Here is a 19,106-nt window from a genome sequence, read left to right as displayed (position 1 = left end):
TATTCAATGGCATCATCTTTTCCTCACAACCCTACAGAAGCCAGACAAAGTCCCATTTGTATTGTGTTTCAATACAAGAAGCCTCAAATGTCCCAACTGAAAAAGCCATGAGAATCTGGGCTCTAGAAAGTTTGAGTTTCTCCCATATTTATTATCATCTTGCCAATCATTGTATTTGAATTTAGAGAAAAAATTTAATAGGTTCTCTTGTTAGAGGATTTTCTTAACTCTAATCCAAGAAATCCAAGAACAGAAATAGTTAAAACAAAACCAGTCTAGAACAAAAGGAGTCCCAGGCCACACAAACCCACAGATCCACACACAGTCCCACATGCTTGCAGATACACAGAGCACTTATGGGGGCCGGGAATTAGGTAGGAAGATTTTTAGTTTTCTACTTTGTACTTCTCTGTACAAGTCACGTGTGTATGCACATGTGTACACACACCCATATATTAGTATGAACATGTATTTCACATGTTAGGGTTGTATTTCTTCAGGAAGCATCTAGCAAACAAATTTTATAAAATTCACATGGCACTTGTACCAACTGAACTTCTGCCCATTCAAATAAACATGAGCCATGTTACAACCAGTTATAAGGTGACTAAATGCCTAAAAGTTAAATTACAAGTGAATACCATCATTTGAATGAGTACATTTTTAACAGCTGAAGATTCAAACTGATTTTTGACAATATATTAGATCCTATCTACAATACAATCCCAGTGAGAACCCTGGGAGGCTCACAGGATCACCCCTTTTCCCCTCCCAGGCACATCTAGGTGTGCACCAAAGTACATCAGAATCAGAGGAGACCATGGGGTACCTGACTCGATCTTCTAGCCTTTGCCAGGTCCCCCTCTCTCACATCTGTTCTGCAGAGTTATATAAGCAACCCTCGAACGCCTCCACATTCTGTTTTTAAAGAGCTCTAAATGCTAGAGAATGGGTCTTTACATCAGTTTGTTCAACCAACATGCCTAGCAATTGGGCTAAGGCTGGAAGATGCAAAGATGCAGTATATGGCCTTTAACATGAAAAACCACTGAATAGCACACAGGAGTTCAGTAAATACCTATCACATGAATGGAGGAGCAAGTTCACAGTCGAGAGTAATGTTAGCCATAAAAATACAATGAAACCCACAAATTTGAGGCACATACATGATTTTAAATTTTCTAATAGGAACATTTTTAAAAATAAAAAGGAATAGGTGAAACTAACTTTAATATATTGCATTTAACTCAACATATATTATCATTTCCAACTGCAATTCATATTTCAAAACATTATTAATATTTTACTTTTTTTTGGTACTAAGTCTTTGAAATCTGGCATGCATTTTACACTTACAGCACATCTCAGTTCAGACTACCACATTTCAAGAGTTGATAAGCCCCAAGAGATAAGCTACCCCAGTGGAGAATAAAGATTTCCATCCCTGCAGAAAGTTCTTTCGGGCAATGCATCCCCAACAGAGGTAGGTAATAAGTTCAGGGTGGAAACAAAGGATGAGTACTGCAGGAAGATTAGGAGAGGGGAGCAGAGAACAGGTTATGGAAGGTTTCCCTCGCCATGCTGAAGAGTTTGACCCTCATCCTACGGTCAGAGGATAATCAAGAAGTTCATATATATACACACAGACACACATACATCAGGAAAAGTGACATAACACACTCCCATTTAGGAAGATAGCTTCCTGAAGACAGAATGAAACCTGAACTAGAAAAAAAGAGTCTGGCAAGAATAATCAAGAAAATAGGTTGGATGCAAACACATTTCTGTAGTAAAAACTGGTGATAATCAGTAGTTTAAAAAACACAGGTTGATGGGCCAGGATTTATCCATTAGGAAATCATTTCCAGTCTAAGATCAGATAAAACATTAAAAACAAGGAAAATGCAGTATAACTTTCTTAAAACTAAATTTATCCAACGGAATTAGCAGCCCTTTATTTTGAAGTAATTTTCCTATGGGGGGGGCGCATTAAAATAGCCTCATATGAAACGGTGGTAACCATTGGTAATCATTATGCTTTTAAAATGTCCTAACCGGACAAGATAAAAAATTTGCAACCCAACGTTGCTCCCAAAATTCTATTCCTAAATTTTAGTTTGCAAGGGAAATCTGAAATTCTGGTACCCCTGTTTTATACAACTTCTGGACTTTACTAAGATGGAATTGGGCTCAATGTATGTATATTATTCTTTAGTCTCAGTTACTTACTTATTTCTCATATACACATCCATGCAGTCACAATACTAGCATGAATTTCATTTTTAAACTACTATATAGCAGTTTAGTATCTTAAATGTATTATTGTTTATTTAGTCATTCCCATGCTGTTTTATGTGTATTTATTACTTTATTGGTATGAATAGTTTTATTCAAATTAACTTTCTTCATTCCACCCCTAATACCATGGATCCATGGATTATTTTCACTGGATAGAGTCCCCAGAGGATGAATTTACAGGTCACTGACAATGCACAGTTTTGTTTTTGTGTTCCGTCTTATAAATCAGCAGATCTTAGCAAAAAGACAATATATAGCACTGCCAACATTTCTTAACACCCTTTTCAACAATAAGCTTTAGTAATTTCTGGTAATTTGGCAGACAAAGTTGTTCCAATTTTCATTTCTTGAATTGCTAGTGAGGATACACTGTTCCTCACAACACAGCCATATTCATCTCTCCTGGCCACTTCCTGAGGGGAATTTAGGACCTTCGGAATCGCAATTCTTTATATATTAAATGATAACCACTTTATCTTCTAAACTGTTCCATTATTTTCACCCATACTGTGGCATTCCATTTAGTATTTACTCTATTGCCTTTGGCTGGACTATTTTTCTTTTATTCTTCAGATATCCAGGCACATCTGTTTTATGTACAATAATTTCTTCCACTGCTTCGGTGGTCATAAGTTTATCTTCTCTCTACAGCTGGGATAAAAATGCTATGCTATTTTCTCTAACTAGTTTATAGATGGAGTGGAATCTAATCTAAAAGTAGAGGCCTGGATACTCTGAAATTAATACACTTTTAAAACCGCAGAACTTTCTGGTACAAGTGAAATTTGCTGAGGTAGCCCCCAGGGTGGACCTACTGCATCTTAAAATGTAGATGTAACCAAACGGCTAACCTTCTCCAGTCAGGGGATAAGCTGGACGTGAGATCTGAGAATTAAAACTTTGTTCACTCTTTCTTCAGAGGGGTTCGGCACTCTGCAGGTCCCTCGAACGCCAATGTTTGCACATCTATTTCAACAGTCTCACTTAAAATTAATTTTCAGAAAGGAAGGTCATCAATATGCAAAAGCAATCACCTGAAGAGATATACCATGCCTCAAGAGTACAAAAAAAAAAATCAAAATAGTTATGGAGGCATTTCACCTAATTATTTTTCATATCATGAAACTCCATATGAAATTTCAAGTTTTCCCCCCAAAGAAAAAAGCAGCATATAGGTCATTGCTTATAAACTTTACATCAGACTAGAGATAATTTTTATATATCCTTAAATACAACTTATATTTTTTAAAAAGCAAAAATATATTCACTGAATGGTTAACAGTTGCTATCTGTGGAGAGGTAGGATTACGGATAATTCTTATTTTTCCTATTTGCAATATATGCTTTCATTATATACTTCATATAATTAAATGTTTATATATATACATACACATAAAGAATATGCTTTTTAAAATGGAGGTAAAAATCATTTTGATATTATATTGAATCAAATGCTACTAAACATCAAGCTAAATATTTCAAAATTTATTCAGGTCATTGCTTAGCTTTTTTTTTTTTTTTAATAAGTCGCAGGCCTACTATCATTATTCATAACAGTAAGTCTAACAGAAATTCATTACAATAGTAAAAAAGAATTCTTGCAATACCATGAACTGTCAACTTGCCTTTATTTATAGGATATGATTTCTAAAGCGCTTAAAAAAAAATCTGTAGTGAGTTCTGCATAAAAGTAAGATGATGGTATTGTGGTTAACTTACCTTTTAAAACCTATATCTGTTGGATAAATACCGAAGCATTTACTGGCAATGATAAAATGACACAATGTTTAAGATTTCTTTAAAATTCTCCAGCTAAGAAAAAAAAAGGTGGTCGGGGAAAATAAATGAAACAAAATAGAAAGTCAAATCATTTAAATTGGGTAATAGGTACATGGGTACATAATGCTATTCTATTTTGTGTATATTTGAAATTTTTCCATAATCCAGTTTTTCAAAGAGGTGTTATGAAAAATGAAAATATATACATGTACACAATCATTCATCAGATCAAGCACCATAACAAAACTAATAGCCAAACTTTTTTTTTAAACAGGGTGAACATTTCAAAGTGAATAGTCTATCTATAATTTAAAATTTTAGAATCCTGCCTCGCCTGTACCTTTCTTTATTAGGCAACACACAATGCATGCATACATAAATCTAATCTAGAGAAAAAAAAAGCCTTTCATATGCATCTACAGATTTGATTCCAAAGATGTTAGATTTCTGCCCTGAGCCAAGATGGTCAGGCAACAAAGCGTTACCTAGAGCTGGCTGTGACATTTAAAAACTGAAATGAGATGCAGCAGCAAGAACCTATTTTCAGAGTCCCATTCTCCCATGTGACACACAGAAAAGGCTCTGTTACCTTCCTTTCACAATGAGCTGGTCTGTACACATGTCAAGGGCAGGGCAGAATCACCTCAGCCCTCAACAAAAATGAGGCAACCAAAACCAATACCCCTTATTTCCTATATCTACTGTGGACAAGACTTACAAATGATAACATGAATACTGAGGCTCTGGGATCCCCCAATTGCTGACCAATGTATCAAAGGTAAAAATATTGGATAGTGTTGATGATAGTACAACATTGTACATACAATTAATGTTACCGAATTATACACTTAAAAATGGTTTAAATGGCAAATTTTATGTTGTCTATATCACCAGATAAATTTTTCAATGAAAACAATTAAGCATAACCTCACATCACATTCATGAGGCACTTCACAGTTAAACGGCTTCAATGTGCCTGTTTGGGAAGGCCTCTGTTATTCCATTTTATAGATACAGAAACTGAGGCTCAGTACTGTTAAAAGACTTGCTCTTTTTTCTTTTCATTATTTTTTTACATGGGCAGGCACCGGGAATCGAACCCAGGTCCTCGGGCTTGGCAGGCAAGCATTCTTACCTGCTGAGCCACCGTGGCCCACTCAAGACTTGCTCTTAAATAACATCATCCTCTGACTCGAAGGACGGTGTTCTTTTCACTACCCACTACTCTACTTGGAGTTTGTCAGGGACCGTAAGAAGGAGGTAAGCACTTCAGAAAGTAAAGCAGGGCAGAAATAAAGAGGTCTAGACTTCCTCAGCTTCCAAACTTCTCAACTATTTCCTGATTATGCATCTTTTTTGGGCGGGTTTTAATTTTTTGATGACGCCTCATTTTGTACTATCTGTTGTTTGCCATTAGCATGGGGTCTTTCATTGAGTGTACTTCCATTTACATCCATGTTTTTATAGGCTTGCTTTCTATGCTTTCTGTGTTCTAACAAAGGTCTCCTGAAATTGCTTAACCTAAGAAACAGAAACAATTACTTTTTTAAAAAACCAGGAGGGAATGCTATGGCTGCATGGCCGGGGAGTTTGCTGCAGGTCCTCTCTCTTCATAAATCAAGATGGAACAAAGGGAGAGAAGTCAGCAAAGCAAAAGCCATGCCCCCAACTCCCAATGACCGCTTAACCAGGTAGGAAAGCAAAGCCTACCTCTCTGACTTCATGAAGCTGGCCGGAATACTGACTCTTGGTTCTTCGGGCGGCTGCAGGCGACTTGTGATGCGTGATTGTGACAACACCGGGGGCCCCCGCACTGAAGTGTCTCTGGCTACAGGGAGATGCAGAATTGGGTGTTCCATGGGGGAGCAAAGTGAGACTTCGGCTTCTGGAGCTTGGAGCACTCTAGAATAAGCAACAGGTGTCAAAACTCAACAACTGACCTACAGAACATGGCTAAGTGTTGGCTTCCATTTATTTTGGATCTCTTAATCTTTCCCCTTCATCTGTTTGGAGGGGTAAAGGCATGGAGGAGATAAACACGACATGCCTAAATCCTGTGAATACTCACTTAAGAAAGGTAATTTCTATTAACTCTCCTTCTGGTCTCATATCCAATTGTGTCTCACCAAACACATGCCTACATTATGGGCATGAAGGGCTACTTAGAGCCATCCCCCCACCCCACCCCCGCCCTACCCAAACACCAAAGACTCTCATAGATATGTGCCTCTCTGCATCATGTTCTCTCCTCTTCCTAGAATGCCTTTCCCCCTGCTGACTGGCAAACTTCTGTTGAACCTTCAAGACCCAGCCCAGGGGTCCCCTTACCTATGAAGCATCTCCCTGTCCTCGGACCCTCCCCTGTACTTATACCAAGTGTTAGGATTATATTCATTGTCCAGCTGCTTTAAGATATTCTTTTTTATTCATCTGTATATCGTCACATCCCACCGCATAATAACCGTTCATTTAGTGCTTAGTAAACGTCTGTGGCATGAATGAGTCAACTAAGTTATCCATTAATTAATCCCCATTTGCTAATCCAGTGCAAATGGATACTTTAATTATATATAACCATATATAAACCATATAACAACTTCAAATATGATATATATGGTTTATAACAACTTAGGATATGCTAAAAAATGGCATCATAACTCAGTGGCAATGACAATAAATTTTCAGTAAATGGCATGGGAATAACTGGGTAGCCATCTGAAAACCACATTTGGATTCATTCCTCAGGTCACAGACCCCAAATGGATCAAAGACTTAAATGCAGCAGAAAAACAAACACAAAAGCACTAGAAGAAAACATGTAGCCTTAAGGTAAGGAAGGCTCAAAACTTTAAAATCCAAAAGCTATAAAAGAAAAGCTTGATAAATTTGATTACCTAAGAATTGAAAAATTTGTGCAAGGTAAACAAAATAATCCCACTAACTACCAACAAAGACTGGCAGAAAACTAGGAAAAATATTTGCAACTTGTTTCTTTAGACCTAGGGCTAATCAAACTAATTTATAAGGAATATAATTTTTTTTGAATTGATAATAAGAAGAGCAGCAAACTGTGATAAAAATGAGCAAGGAAATAAACAGGCAGTTCACTGAAAAGAAAACATAAATGGCCCTTAACCATATGAAAAGACTTTTAACTATACTCATATGTTAAATGCAAATTAAATCCACATTTAGATACTATTGGCAAAAACCCAAAAGGTTGGGTATACAATCTGTTGACAGAGCCACAGAATAACAGGCTTGTGGAGCTTAAGGTGGCAAAAATTCTCTCTTTTTTTTTTTTTTACATGGACAGGCACTGGGACTCAAAACCCAGGTCTCCGGCATGGTAAGTGAGAACTCTGCCACTGAGCCACCATCACATCACCCCAAAACTCCTGAGGAAGGAAACTGGCAGCAGGAACCTGTCACAGTAACAAATGCACTTTCCTATGACCCCGCAATCCCTCTGGGAATGTCTCCCTCTACTTGCTCTCGGATGAAATAGCCCATGTACCCAGCTACTTGCCACGACAGCATATTCAATGGCAAAAGACTGTCTTTTCTCCAACCCAAATGTTTCATCAGAGTGGGACGGGTTAAATAACTTACAGTACAACTACATGATGGGATACTATTAGTCCATAAAAAAACTAAAAAGAAAGAAGAAAGACCTTCCTCTGTGAGTTGATCTGGGAAAACCTCTAAACCATATAATTAAGTGGAAAGAGCAAAGTGCAGAACTTTATATAGTATGAAAGTTTCTACGTAAAAATGTGAAAAAAAAAGTATTTTTATTATTTGTTAAAAATATCCAGAAATATCTTAGAAAGTTACCTATGTGTAGAGAAATGGGGACTGAGAAGATAGGAAACAGGGAGGGGGTATGTCACTGGATGGCTTTTTATATTTTTTCAGTTTGAATATGAAATACCTTCATATGAAGGTATTATCTATTCAAAATATTTTCTAGGTCTATGACAAACTGACATTCTAATTGTTCCTATATTTGATTTCAACTTTCGATTATAGCTTTATGCTATGTCCGAATTACCAGTTTCTCCAGTTCATTATCAAATATTTATTAAACACCTACTATGTGCCTAAGAACATCTGCTATGTGATATCTAAGAGACATCAAAGACACATGAGATAGTTCCTTGCCAAAGATATTTATAAATATTGCTGGGGATATAAGAATCACACACACTGGAAGAGTAAGATTGTATAACAAGGTGCTACTTTGGGAATAAAGCCAGAATATGCCAAAAAAGGAAGGAAGAAAAAGATCAACCAAAGCTGAACTCGTCACGGAAGGGTACTCTGAGGACAAAGGCCTTGAAACCTGAGGAGGATCTGGGAAGATAAAGAAACAAGGCAGCAGGATACACAGCAATCCGGCCAGTTCAGACATTCAAGAGTTTAGGGAATGGGGCGGGAGCCAGGCTAAGAAATCAACATTTCTGGCTACTCACCAATACTGTAGTTAGCTTATAAAGGTTCTCTGGAGATGAACTTGGGTTTAATAAATAGGAATGCAGATAAAATTGGGAAGCAGTATATTGCTTTTAAATAACCTTACATATAAGTAACTGCAGACACATGTAATCTGGGAAGTGCATATACCTTGGTCACAAATGAAAAACAATCATCTACTTTCAGCTTCAGTCTTTTTACCTGGAGTGTAGAGGGGGGAAAGGGCTGTTCCTTTAATCCTTTAAACATAGTAAATCTGCATAAGTATTAAGAGGCTACTGAAATACATTTTGATTGTTCCGAGAAGTTTATTGCAACCCAAGAAAAGCAGATTTTCACTGGGTTTTAAAGTCAGATAGACAAGATTTACTCTCCTGGAGCCATCAGGTTCTAGCCATGTGACCTCAGGCAAGTTATTTAAGCTTTCCCATTAACCATCCATTTCCTAATCTTTAAAAGAAGAATAATAATCCTGACCCTAAAAAGCTATCACAAGATGAAATTAGATCACACACATAAAATGTTTAGCACAGTGACTGACAGGCAGGAGTTGCACAGCTAAGGTTTTCTTCTTTCCTTATATCACTTAAAACTTGATCAGTGAAGACCTTATTGATTTTTTAAATATTGAGAAGTCACTTATCACAAAGTCCTAAGCAGTCACCGACCTGCTCCTTATATTCTGTAGGATCAAAGAGATGCTGAAGCGTAAAACATAACCAAATACTTGCATAGTCAGAAATCAGATATCAAGATATTAGATATCAAGACTAAATTTGAATAAAAATGGGACCCACCAGAAGTCAGAGAAGATCACTCTAGCAATAGGTGCCTTTGCCTGCAGCAATTTCACTGTGACTGGCAATAAGTCAAGAAATTCACCCAGAAGCCACATTATTCCGCTGTGAAGGTTTAACCCCATGATCATTATTTAATGGCAGTCACTTGAACTCTCAAGCAGTAAATCTGAATTGGAAAACCTTTAAGTTTCCACAAACTGGGGGATTCTCACGGTTTAGTTCACACCAGTGCCTCCTCTTCAGGATAAGTGGGAGCACAAAAGCCTCACTCTTAGTAAATCCCATTGTTAATCAGACATCAGGAGAAAATGCTAGAAAAGAATTGCAGACTGCAAGTGCTACGAAAGAGTGGGCTGTCTTTCCAAACTGCAGCCTGTCTACGAAGCTCCAGGTTTTGTTTTGAAATTGTGCTTAAATGTCAGAAAAACTTACCCTTGCCAGTATTTTCAAATAAAATATTAACAGACTCTGAGGAACAACATGGCTATTTTTTGTACAAAATATTGACTTCAATGAGTCGACTTAAAATGCCAAGTATGTCACACGTGGAAAATTCCAGGTCAAGGGTAACCATTTCTACATGGGAATAAAATCCATCACCCATTCATACTCCCATCAGCTGCTCATCTGGCTACCCCCTGGTGTCCCCTTCCTCAGTGAGTGCCTGCCTGATACTGGGGTAGAAACAAAAATGAGAACCTGGAGGCCAGCACTGGCATGAAGGAAAGGCATGCTTGGAGAGGAAGAGGAAGCAGCAGAAAGAGTTATGAACACTAGGGTAATCAAGCAATAAGCAGGGAAACAGAGGTGTAGCCTGGAAAGGCTCTGGGCTACCTAATGGTTTCTGCACCATTCCACCATCTAGAAGAATCATCCAGTCCTACAAGACAATGAGGTGGAGAGGCTGAGAACACAGTTTCTGAAGTTGACTGCATAAGTTCAAATCTAGGCTCTACCACTCATGAGCTGTGTGACCTAATAAACTAACATGAATGTACTCATCTCTAAAACTTTAATATTACCTATCTCACAGGGTTGGAGAACAAAATGGAAAAAAAGTACATAAAGCATAAGGCACAGAGCAAGAGCACAATAAACGTCAGCATCATCATTAATAAATTAATAAAAATGAGGTCTTCTGGTGAATAGTTATTACATTGTCCAGAGACAAATATGCGGGCTTATAGGTTGTTTGGGACAACAGTGCTTTAAGCAAACATGGCCTAAAGAATTCCTTAACTGGGAAATACAAAAAAAAATAAAGAGTTAATCATCCTAATTACCTAATTACCAATCTCGATTGATGAAAAACATTTGGCTTCAGAGAAATAGTGCATTACTGGGGGATGAGGGTAGGGATTGTATAAAATTTCTATTTGGGTTGATGAAAAACATTTGGCTTCAGAGAAATGGTGCATTTAAAATGTGATTTCCTATTTTCAGAAATTCATCTGCTGTAGAACGCAAAGTGCCCGCAGAATACACCAATGTTACAAAGGGAGTGGAAGTAGAGTTAGTTTAAATAATTAATGGGCAATTCTCTATTAATATTTTTGAATGAAATACAAAGTCCCAAATTGAAAACATCATCAGCTGATCCTGAAAACCTCTTAAAACATATATCAGAAGTTTATAATAAGATTTGCTGAGCTGGAATTGAAAAGCTGAAAAAGAGGATAGGGAAATTTGTCGTCAAAATATCCTAAATATACATGGGTGGCAACCACTTCTACTGTGGAAAATTTTTCCGACAGTCAACTAATTTGGACAGCAATTGAAATGACATTTAATTTGGAGCATATTTTCCTTATTTCCTTGAATTCTTTCACAGTGGGAAAAAATATCCTATATTTCAGAAGAAAATAGCCCAAGGGGAGTTTAAAAAAAATCATCAATCTGGTTATATATTTTGAAGAATAAATTTAAACTAAAATACGTCATTATATTTTCTCTCTATTCCTCTAAAAAAAAAATCAATGCGCCATCTAAATATGTGGAAGTAAAGCACAAAAATTGTGATTTGTACTCACTTCAGCAGCACATATAATAAAATTGGAATGATACAGAGAAGATTAGTATAGCCCCATGCACAAGGATGATACACAAATTTGTCAAGCATTCCATATTTTTTCCCACTTTAATAGTCCAAAAAGTTAAAAAAATAAAAATCATGATTTATCCTTTTTTCCCAAAAGTATTAAAAAAATCAACAACAAAAAAACACAACTGTTTTTAAAATAGTACAATCAATCAGGTATGATAAAATTAGAATAAGCAAACTCACAGAGTCAGAAACTAAAATATACATTACTGGGGGATGAGGGCAGGGATTGTACAAATTTTCTACTTGGGTTGATGTAAAAGTCTTGGTAATGGATTGTGCGGATGGGAGCACAACATTGTGCACATAATTAATAGCACTACATTATACGTTTAAATGTGGTTGAAAGGGGAAATTTTAGGTTGTATATATGTTGCTAGAATGAAAATATTAAAACCGATAAGACTGTACAAAACAGGGAACAAGTTAACAGTACAATTATAAAAATGTTCTTTCATCAACTGTAACAAACGTACCACAATAACGTAAGATATATCGGAACTCTAATGTCTGAGTTTTCTGATAACCTGCAATTTTTCTAAAAATAATTTTATAAAAGAAAACAAGAAACAGCATAAATTTTTTAAAGTACTGTGGTAGTTAGGTTCAGGTGTCAACTTGGCCAGGTGAAGGTGCCTAGTTCTGTTGTTATGGACATGAGCCAATGGCATGTGAACTTCATCTGTTGCTCATTACATCTGCAATTGGCTAGGAGGTGTGCCTGCTGTAATGAATCATGTTTGATTTAATTGGCTGGTGCTTAAATGAGAGAGCTCAAGGTAGCACAACCTAAGCAGCTCAGCATACCGCATCTCAGCACTCGCAGCTCAGCCCTTGGAGATGAAGAATGAAATCACCCCGGGGAAAGTTGTTGGAACCCAGAGGCCTGGAGAGAGGGCCAGCAGAGATCACCCTGTGCCTTCCCACATAAGAAAGAACCTCAGTTGAAAGTTAGCTGCCTTTCTTTTGAAGAACTAACAAAATAAATCCCCTTTTATTAAAAGCCAATCCATCTCTGGTGTGTTGCATTCTGGCAGCTAACAAACTAGAACAAGTACATTCAGAGCCTTAAGAGTATTCAGAATTTCAGTCTTGTAGCAGTCAACATTTGAATAAAATACGCAGTGTTTTAAAAAATGAATCCATTCTGGTATTATGCTTAGTAGCGTCTTGATTGATCTTCTTATTTGCCTTTTTTTTTGGCTTTGCTTTTTTTTATTTTCTGTTACCCCAAGCTTAAAACAGAACTAAAATGGAAATAAGATTTTTTAAACTGGGATATTTTCCAAGTTCATTTCCTTAATGAACTTCTCAAAATCATATTAGATCTCTCTGCTTTTCCCAATTCCTGTTTTCTTCCAGCAACTTTCATCTTTAACTCACCAACCCTGGGGAATTTTCTCCTGTTGTCATTTGCAAGTCTTTTACTATATCTTAAATATTTTTCACTAATTTTATACCCAAACACATGCTTATACATACAAATGCCAGATTTTTGGAAAACTCAATGTAAGCGAAATGCATATATCTTCATTTCCTGCAAACAAATAGAAAGAAATTTGATATTTTTAGCTTTCCCTTTTTCTCCTAATATTTTCAGCTCCCATATAAATCCTGCTAACTAACTCTTCTCTAACAGCTAATCCAACCACTCACAGGTATATAAGGCGTCAAATACCTGAGGATAAGGGACGTTCATTATAGTACTGTGTGAGGTCAGGAAGTCTGTGCATCCTAGGTGACCATCACTAAGAATCTGCGTAAGGAAAATGTATACAAATGCAACAGAAAGTCATACACACATCAGAAGTTATGACTTGGAGGTACGAATGGCAACATGAATCAAACTTAAAACACATGGCTGAGTTAGAAAAGTTAAAAAAAAAAAAAAAAGGATGGGGGGGGACAAGAGTTGCAAGACAATACCACTTATGTAAATTTAAAACACATACATAGGTTAAACAAAGATATATACATCTCCAAAGAATTGATGCTAACAGGGACAAGTGGAATGGAAAAAGAAGAGAAAGAAAGAAAACTGATAATATTAAAAACAAAGAAGTTAAAATAAAGGGCTTTGTTTGAGCTGATCAGTTTGCTATGATCCAATAATGACAATAATATTTATAATAATGGTTAATACCTACATAACACTATGTGTCATAAATGGTTTAAAGTATCACATATATTCCCTAAATCATTTAATCCTATTAAAAAAACTCTATGAGGTAGCTACTATAATTTCCATTTCACAGAGGAAGAAACTGGGGCATAGAGAGATTCAGAATCCTCCCCCAGGGTCACACAGATGGAGATGGGATTCAAATTCACACAAGCTGACAGCACATTGTACTGTCTCTCTTAGAGATGATGCACTTGACTTCTTCAACTGAGGCCCAAAAAAGTCAGCACATCCCTTTTCCAGAACCTCAGAACTGGTAGCTTGGTTATCATTTTGGAAAAAAAAATTACTTTTTAATATCAAAGTCCCATGCAACTTACCAATTCTCAGGTACTTAAACACATTAGTGCTGAAATGCATAGAGCTAATCCTTTAAATTAAAAAAACCATTTTTTTAAATCAATTACCCATGATAACAGGGCAATGTATGATGGAGAACACATCTACAGATGTCAAAGGTAAAATATAGTTCACACCACTATGTACAGCACTTAATCTGTTTTATCCACGAGTCGTGTGCCCTGTGTCTTACTGCGTCCCCTATTCTGTGACCCCCCCCCCATAGGGCAGAGACTATGTCTAACGAGCTACAGTGACAAATGCTGTGTATGTAGAAATGCTATGAATGCAATAAATACTTACTTAGAGAGCAACGAATATCCTCCAACCCCAATTTTATCCTCTGGTTAAACCACTATCCCTTTCCTAAAGACCTACTTTAGAAAATATCAACATTGAATCATTGGTTTTTCTTCACCTTTCTTCAGCAGAAAGGTCTGGAAAAGACAACCACCCATCCTTATGCAAAAACACTAAATGTCAAAAAAACTAATTTGGCACAACGTCATCCAATGCAATTTCATTCAGAGACTCAACAAGTTTTTCCTGAGTATCCACTTCATGCTCTGGGCAATATAGATGTGACAACACACCAAAAAGACAGACACCCCTTCCCTCATGGAAATGACATTCTGGTGAGGGAAAAGAGGCAGGGTAAAAGGGGGGGGGGGGCATAAACAGGTAAAATATAGAGTGTTTCAGAAAAAAAATTTAAAACAGGGATGGGTGGAAATGTGGGAAGGAGGTTGCAATTTTAGGTCTCATGAGAAGAGGACATTTGATTAAAGACCTGAATGAAGCAAGAGGATGAGCCAAGAAGATATATGGGGAAGAATATTCTATATGGAAAGTCAACAGGCTGGTGTGCTTGAGCAAAGGAGACAGGGTGGCTGGGATGCAAACGAGCCAGGAGATGAGGTCAGAGAGGTAACAGCTAGGAGAGAAGCGTTCCTAAATTAGAAATTACAGACAACTGCCAGACAAGCCAGAGCGCCTGGTATCACCCGGAGCTGGTGCAGACACTGGGAATGATGAGCCAATTAGAGCAATGGGTTCCAACAAACCTTGTCCTCAGGGCCACATTCAGATATTAAATTGCTATTTGCATACAGTTTACATATGTCTACATGGCATGTATCATCTCTATTGGATAATTTTCCTGGTAAAATTGTATTACTACTGCCTGAAGATGAGCATTTCATGATTCATTTCATTCTCTATTTCTTCTCACGTCTCACTATAACTGACCCAGAGGATATTTTGTGCCAGAAACGAATCACAGAACAAAAGGTGAATGCACGTAAGGAATTTTATAAATGATGAGTCCATAACTTGGGGGAAAACAAGGGAGCCCAAATAACTCCTATTTTATGTTTAAACTCCCGTCACCTACCAGTGGGTCCAACCAACCACAGGGATGAGAAGTCCAATGCAATTCTAAGACAGAAAGTTTCAGAAAATTAATTTGATTTTCTTAAAATCAATAACTAATCTCTGACAGAAACGTTCCTATCAATTTAGAGATCATCAACTCCTTCCCAAATGCACAGGCACAAAAGTGTAAGGCTCAAAAGGGACCCCCTATTTGCTTTTCAAAATGTTTCATGCTAAAAAAAAAAAAAAATTAAATAGCAGCATCATCAACCTATCTGAGGTGAGTGCAGAATTCCATAGGATGTGTGGAATAAATCCTGCTAATTATCATTCCAAGCTTGGTCTTGTGATGAGGTTAAGAAGGAGACACAGGACTTGCTAATCCCTCAGCTGGGATGGACATCGCCTTACAACCTATGTGGGAAGTCAAAGCCACAGGAGGCTGCAGAAACCTCAATTAAGGAATTTTCCTGAAAATGCATATTTGAACAGCACCTTAGGAGATATTGGTATTTGCTTTCCTCTTTTCTGCTACATTTTTCATATGTATGAATACATACACAGGCATATGATACACTTCATTAAAACCCTCTCTAATTCTGCCTAAGAGCATTTCTAGCCAAAGAGAGAATAAACTGTATAATTCACAGGCTTACACTAACACTAAGATAGACTTATTTTAAATTAACATAAAGGGGGTTAGATTGCGTCTCAGATTTTTTGAGAGTCCTGAATCCAGACAAAGGAGTCGATGAGTACACAGAGCCAACAGGATTTTTTACATTTTCTTCTAATTTCTGGATTACAAAGCAAAGAACCTGATTCACTCAGATTTCTCCATTTTTACTAAGGAACTAAAGACATGGAATATGAGGAAAAGTGGTTTGTGGGCTAAAACCCTATTATTCCAATCACTAAAGTTTGCAGAACCTGGTACATCAAATGAATATCTGGCAAAGGTGGAAAGCCAGCATCAAATGCTGATGATTTCTGTGCTGAAAGTGTGTTCCTGGCACCATTAGAAGCCACCGGAAGAGGTTTGGACCACTTTATATGTAAGGAGACTTGCAGTAATGATCTCAGGGTATTAGAGAAATTATCATCGATGCTCTCAATGTCCTCAATTTAACTAACAAATTGGATTCCCACCGTTTTCCATCCCTTCAGTAATATCTACCAAGAGATGCACTCAGGGTGCTGACTGCTCATGGCTGAAGCTCTGTCTGGTTTTGCCTGCAGCTGAGCTGCGTGTTTACAGAAAGCCACCTGTGTTTAGTCCCTAACCTGCTTATTTTACATGTTTTAATTAAATAATAAACTCATAAGTCTGGGGGAAAAGTTGTCTTTATGAAACTAAATTGTCTGATTTGAAAAGCATTAGTAAAAGGGAATTGCTAAAAATCACTGTTGAATTTGGTGCAGGAATGATGACTCTAAAAGACTGGAAACCATTTATAAATATTTAGAAGGGTTCCATAATCCATTTGTCCTGCATTCTAAAGAACCCAATAGGAAATTACAGATAATATGTTATAAATATATTTTATATAAGACAGATGATGGAGAAACGTCTACCAGTAAACTCACACTCAAAGGAAGAGCCTTGGAAGTATGCCTAAAGATTAGTGAGTGGTTTAAGTTAAAATAGCACACATGTGGGAGGTTTGTTTGTATGATGTTTGGTGAGTCCTTGCTTTAGTCAACAATTTTTGATTGAGGGATGATGACTCTATCTCATTGCTGTGACTTCTAGAAGGTCACAGCGCTAGGGCAATGAATCTCAGGTGTGGTTCTATGTGTGCGTTGCAGGGAAGCTGCTTCCACAGGTTCATCGGTGCAAATACTGGCTCAGCGATGAGGGCCAGGGCTCAGTACAGGCGCCAACACCTGGGTTAATGCACAGGCAATACCTGGGCTAACAGGTGTGACTACCTGTTAACAATAGTCCATAGTTTACATCAGGGTTTATGCTTTGTGTTGTACAGTTCTACACAGATTTTTTTAAATAACTGATTCTGGTAATCTATCTTACAGATGCTGAACTGGGATTCCTATAACAAAGCACCTGTCACCCTCTATTGGGCAAAAGAGGCCTCATGAATTATCTGTGGGATTGTGACCAAAATCAATATAATGCAGAGAAGTGCTCTGGAGGAGGCAAATGTGTGGATTCCAATTGTGAGCCGCCACAATCCAAGTGCACTGCCTGAATCTGTGCAGCTCACGAACCAAGGGGTGAGGAATAATATTAACTACTTAAGGATCAGGCACAAGGCAAGTCTAACATTATCCATCTGCCTCTCTCCACACCCTCCTGCTCATCCTGAAAGAGCTTTCTTTACTCCCAGGCTGGATTTTTACATAATGTATGTGGAACACAATTACGATATTTTAATATTTTTACTGTGGGCACAACTATATGCCCAGAGCTATTGGATATAAACTGTGAGACATTCTAAACAAACGGCTCAAAAATTCTTATCAAAATAGGAAGTTTGCCAACACAAGAGGAAAACAATATTCGGGAGGACAATCCCATGCTGTTAACAGTGGTTGTTTTAGAGTGGTGACACCTCGTTGTTCTATCCTCTATTTTCCAGGTTTTTGTTAGCAATTATAATATTTTCATGAGAAGAAAAAAATTAATTAAATGAATTAATTATATTATTCTGGAATTTCCTTACAACACTGTTGATTACACCGAGAGCAGAAGTCATCAGAAGAAGCTCCATCTCAGACTTCACCCAGAAAAACTCATGCTAGGCATGATGAGTTCAGAGTGCACATATTAAAAGGAGAAAAAGGCAAAAGCAATCATTCCAATAAGCCCAGCTTTGAAATCTCCACTGTTCTGCATGCCCCAGAGAGGAGGAGGGGTAGGCAAACTGAGTCTTTTCCTAGAAAGGAGCTTCCAAAACCTCTATCACAGGCAGCCCACTGGCTCTTCTCCATCGTGTATTGCCACTACTTAAAGTTTTTCTGGCTCCCTTGGGTATTAAATGACTTCAAGAGGGTTCCTGCACAACCACGGCCAAGGCAATGAGACGAGAGGTGTGACTTGCAGAGGAAAAACTGGAAGTAACTAACAAATGGAGAAAAGAAGAAATGGCTATTTTTTAAAATCCACTTGAAACAATTAATCTGGTGCTGGTGGCCAGATATAAACATACTGCACTTGGATCCCAGGTAAACCCAAAGGCCTTTCCCTAATCACCCTTATTTATTTCTCTCCAGTTTTCTTTGAACTGTTGAGCACTCCCATCTGTCAAAGCTTCTGGTATGACAGACCATCCTAATTCACCCCCAACATCCTAGCACACATCCTTTATCTCACCAAAATGATGGGTGAACTTTAGAGTTTTGCCCCCAGTTCTTTTCACATACTTTTCCCTACAAATAACTTTTTTTAGCGTGTCTTCAATTGTCACCTTTTCCCAGAGGAATCTCAAATGCCCACTATCAGTCCACAAATAAGTCACATTATCAATGATCCATAAAACGCTTTCACTGAAAAGAACCCACAACCAAATGCCTCATTCCCCTTTCTCATATCATCTGTACACAGTCCGGTTTCCCATATCCCAGCTTCCACTCACCAATCACCTTAGATCCCTCCCATTTCTTCATATCTCACATTCCGGTAACACTTCCTATCTCGTTTTCCCTTCTCAGAATTGCCTGCTCCTTCAACTTCATTGCCACCACACAAATCCACATTTGCCTTGCCTGCTAAATACGTTGCCCAAATGAGTGGCCA

The 19,106-nt window shown here is 37.6% G+C and overlaps 1 protein-coding gene and 1 non-coding gene across 4 annotated transcripts in view; one reads left to right on the top strand and one right to left on the bottom strand.

Annotated features, from left to right (window-relative positions):
• OSBPL10 (oxysterol binding protein like 10) overlaps positions 1-19,106 on the bottom strand; it is a 328,106-nt gene that overhangs the window by 145,529 nt on the left and 163,471 nt on the right. For 2 of the 3 annotated variants that reach the window (XM_077129920.1, XM_077129922.1), the window contains exon 4: positions 5,788-5,979. The exons of the other annotated variant lie outside the window; for it this stretch is intronic. In XM_077129920.1, coding sequence (XP_076986035.1) covers positions 5,788-5,979 — 192 coding nt within the window. The remainder of the gene's footprint in view (positions 1-5,787; positions 5,980-19,106) is intronic. 3 annotated transcript variants of the gene reach the window in all.
• On the top strand, positions 11,376-11,483 carry LOC143658115 (U6 spliceosomal RNA). The gene has a single exon (XR_013163139.1). It is a non-coding gene; the product is annotated as a U6 spliceosomal RNA (small nuclear RNA).

Source organism: Tamandua tetradactyla, chromosome 15, assembly GCF_023851605.1.
Source record: "Tamandua tetradactyla isolate mTamTet1 chromosome 15, mTamTet1.pri, whole genome shotgun sequence".
NCBI lineage: Eukaryota > Metazoa > Chordata > Mammalia > Pilosa > Myrmecophagidae > Tamandua > Tamandua tetradactyla.
The sequence above is the reverse complement of the archived record's forward strand: the minus strand, read 5'-3'. Positions and strand labels throughout refer to the sequence as shown.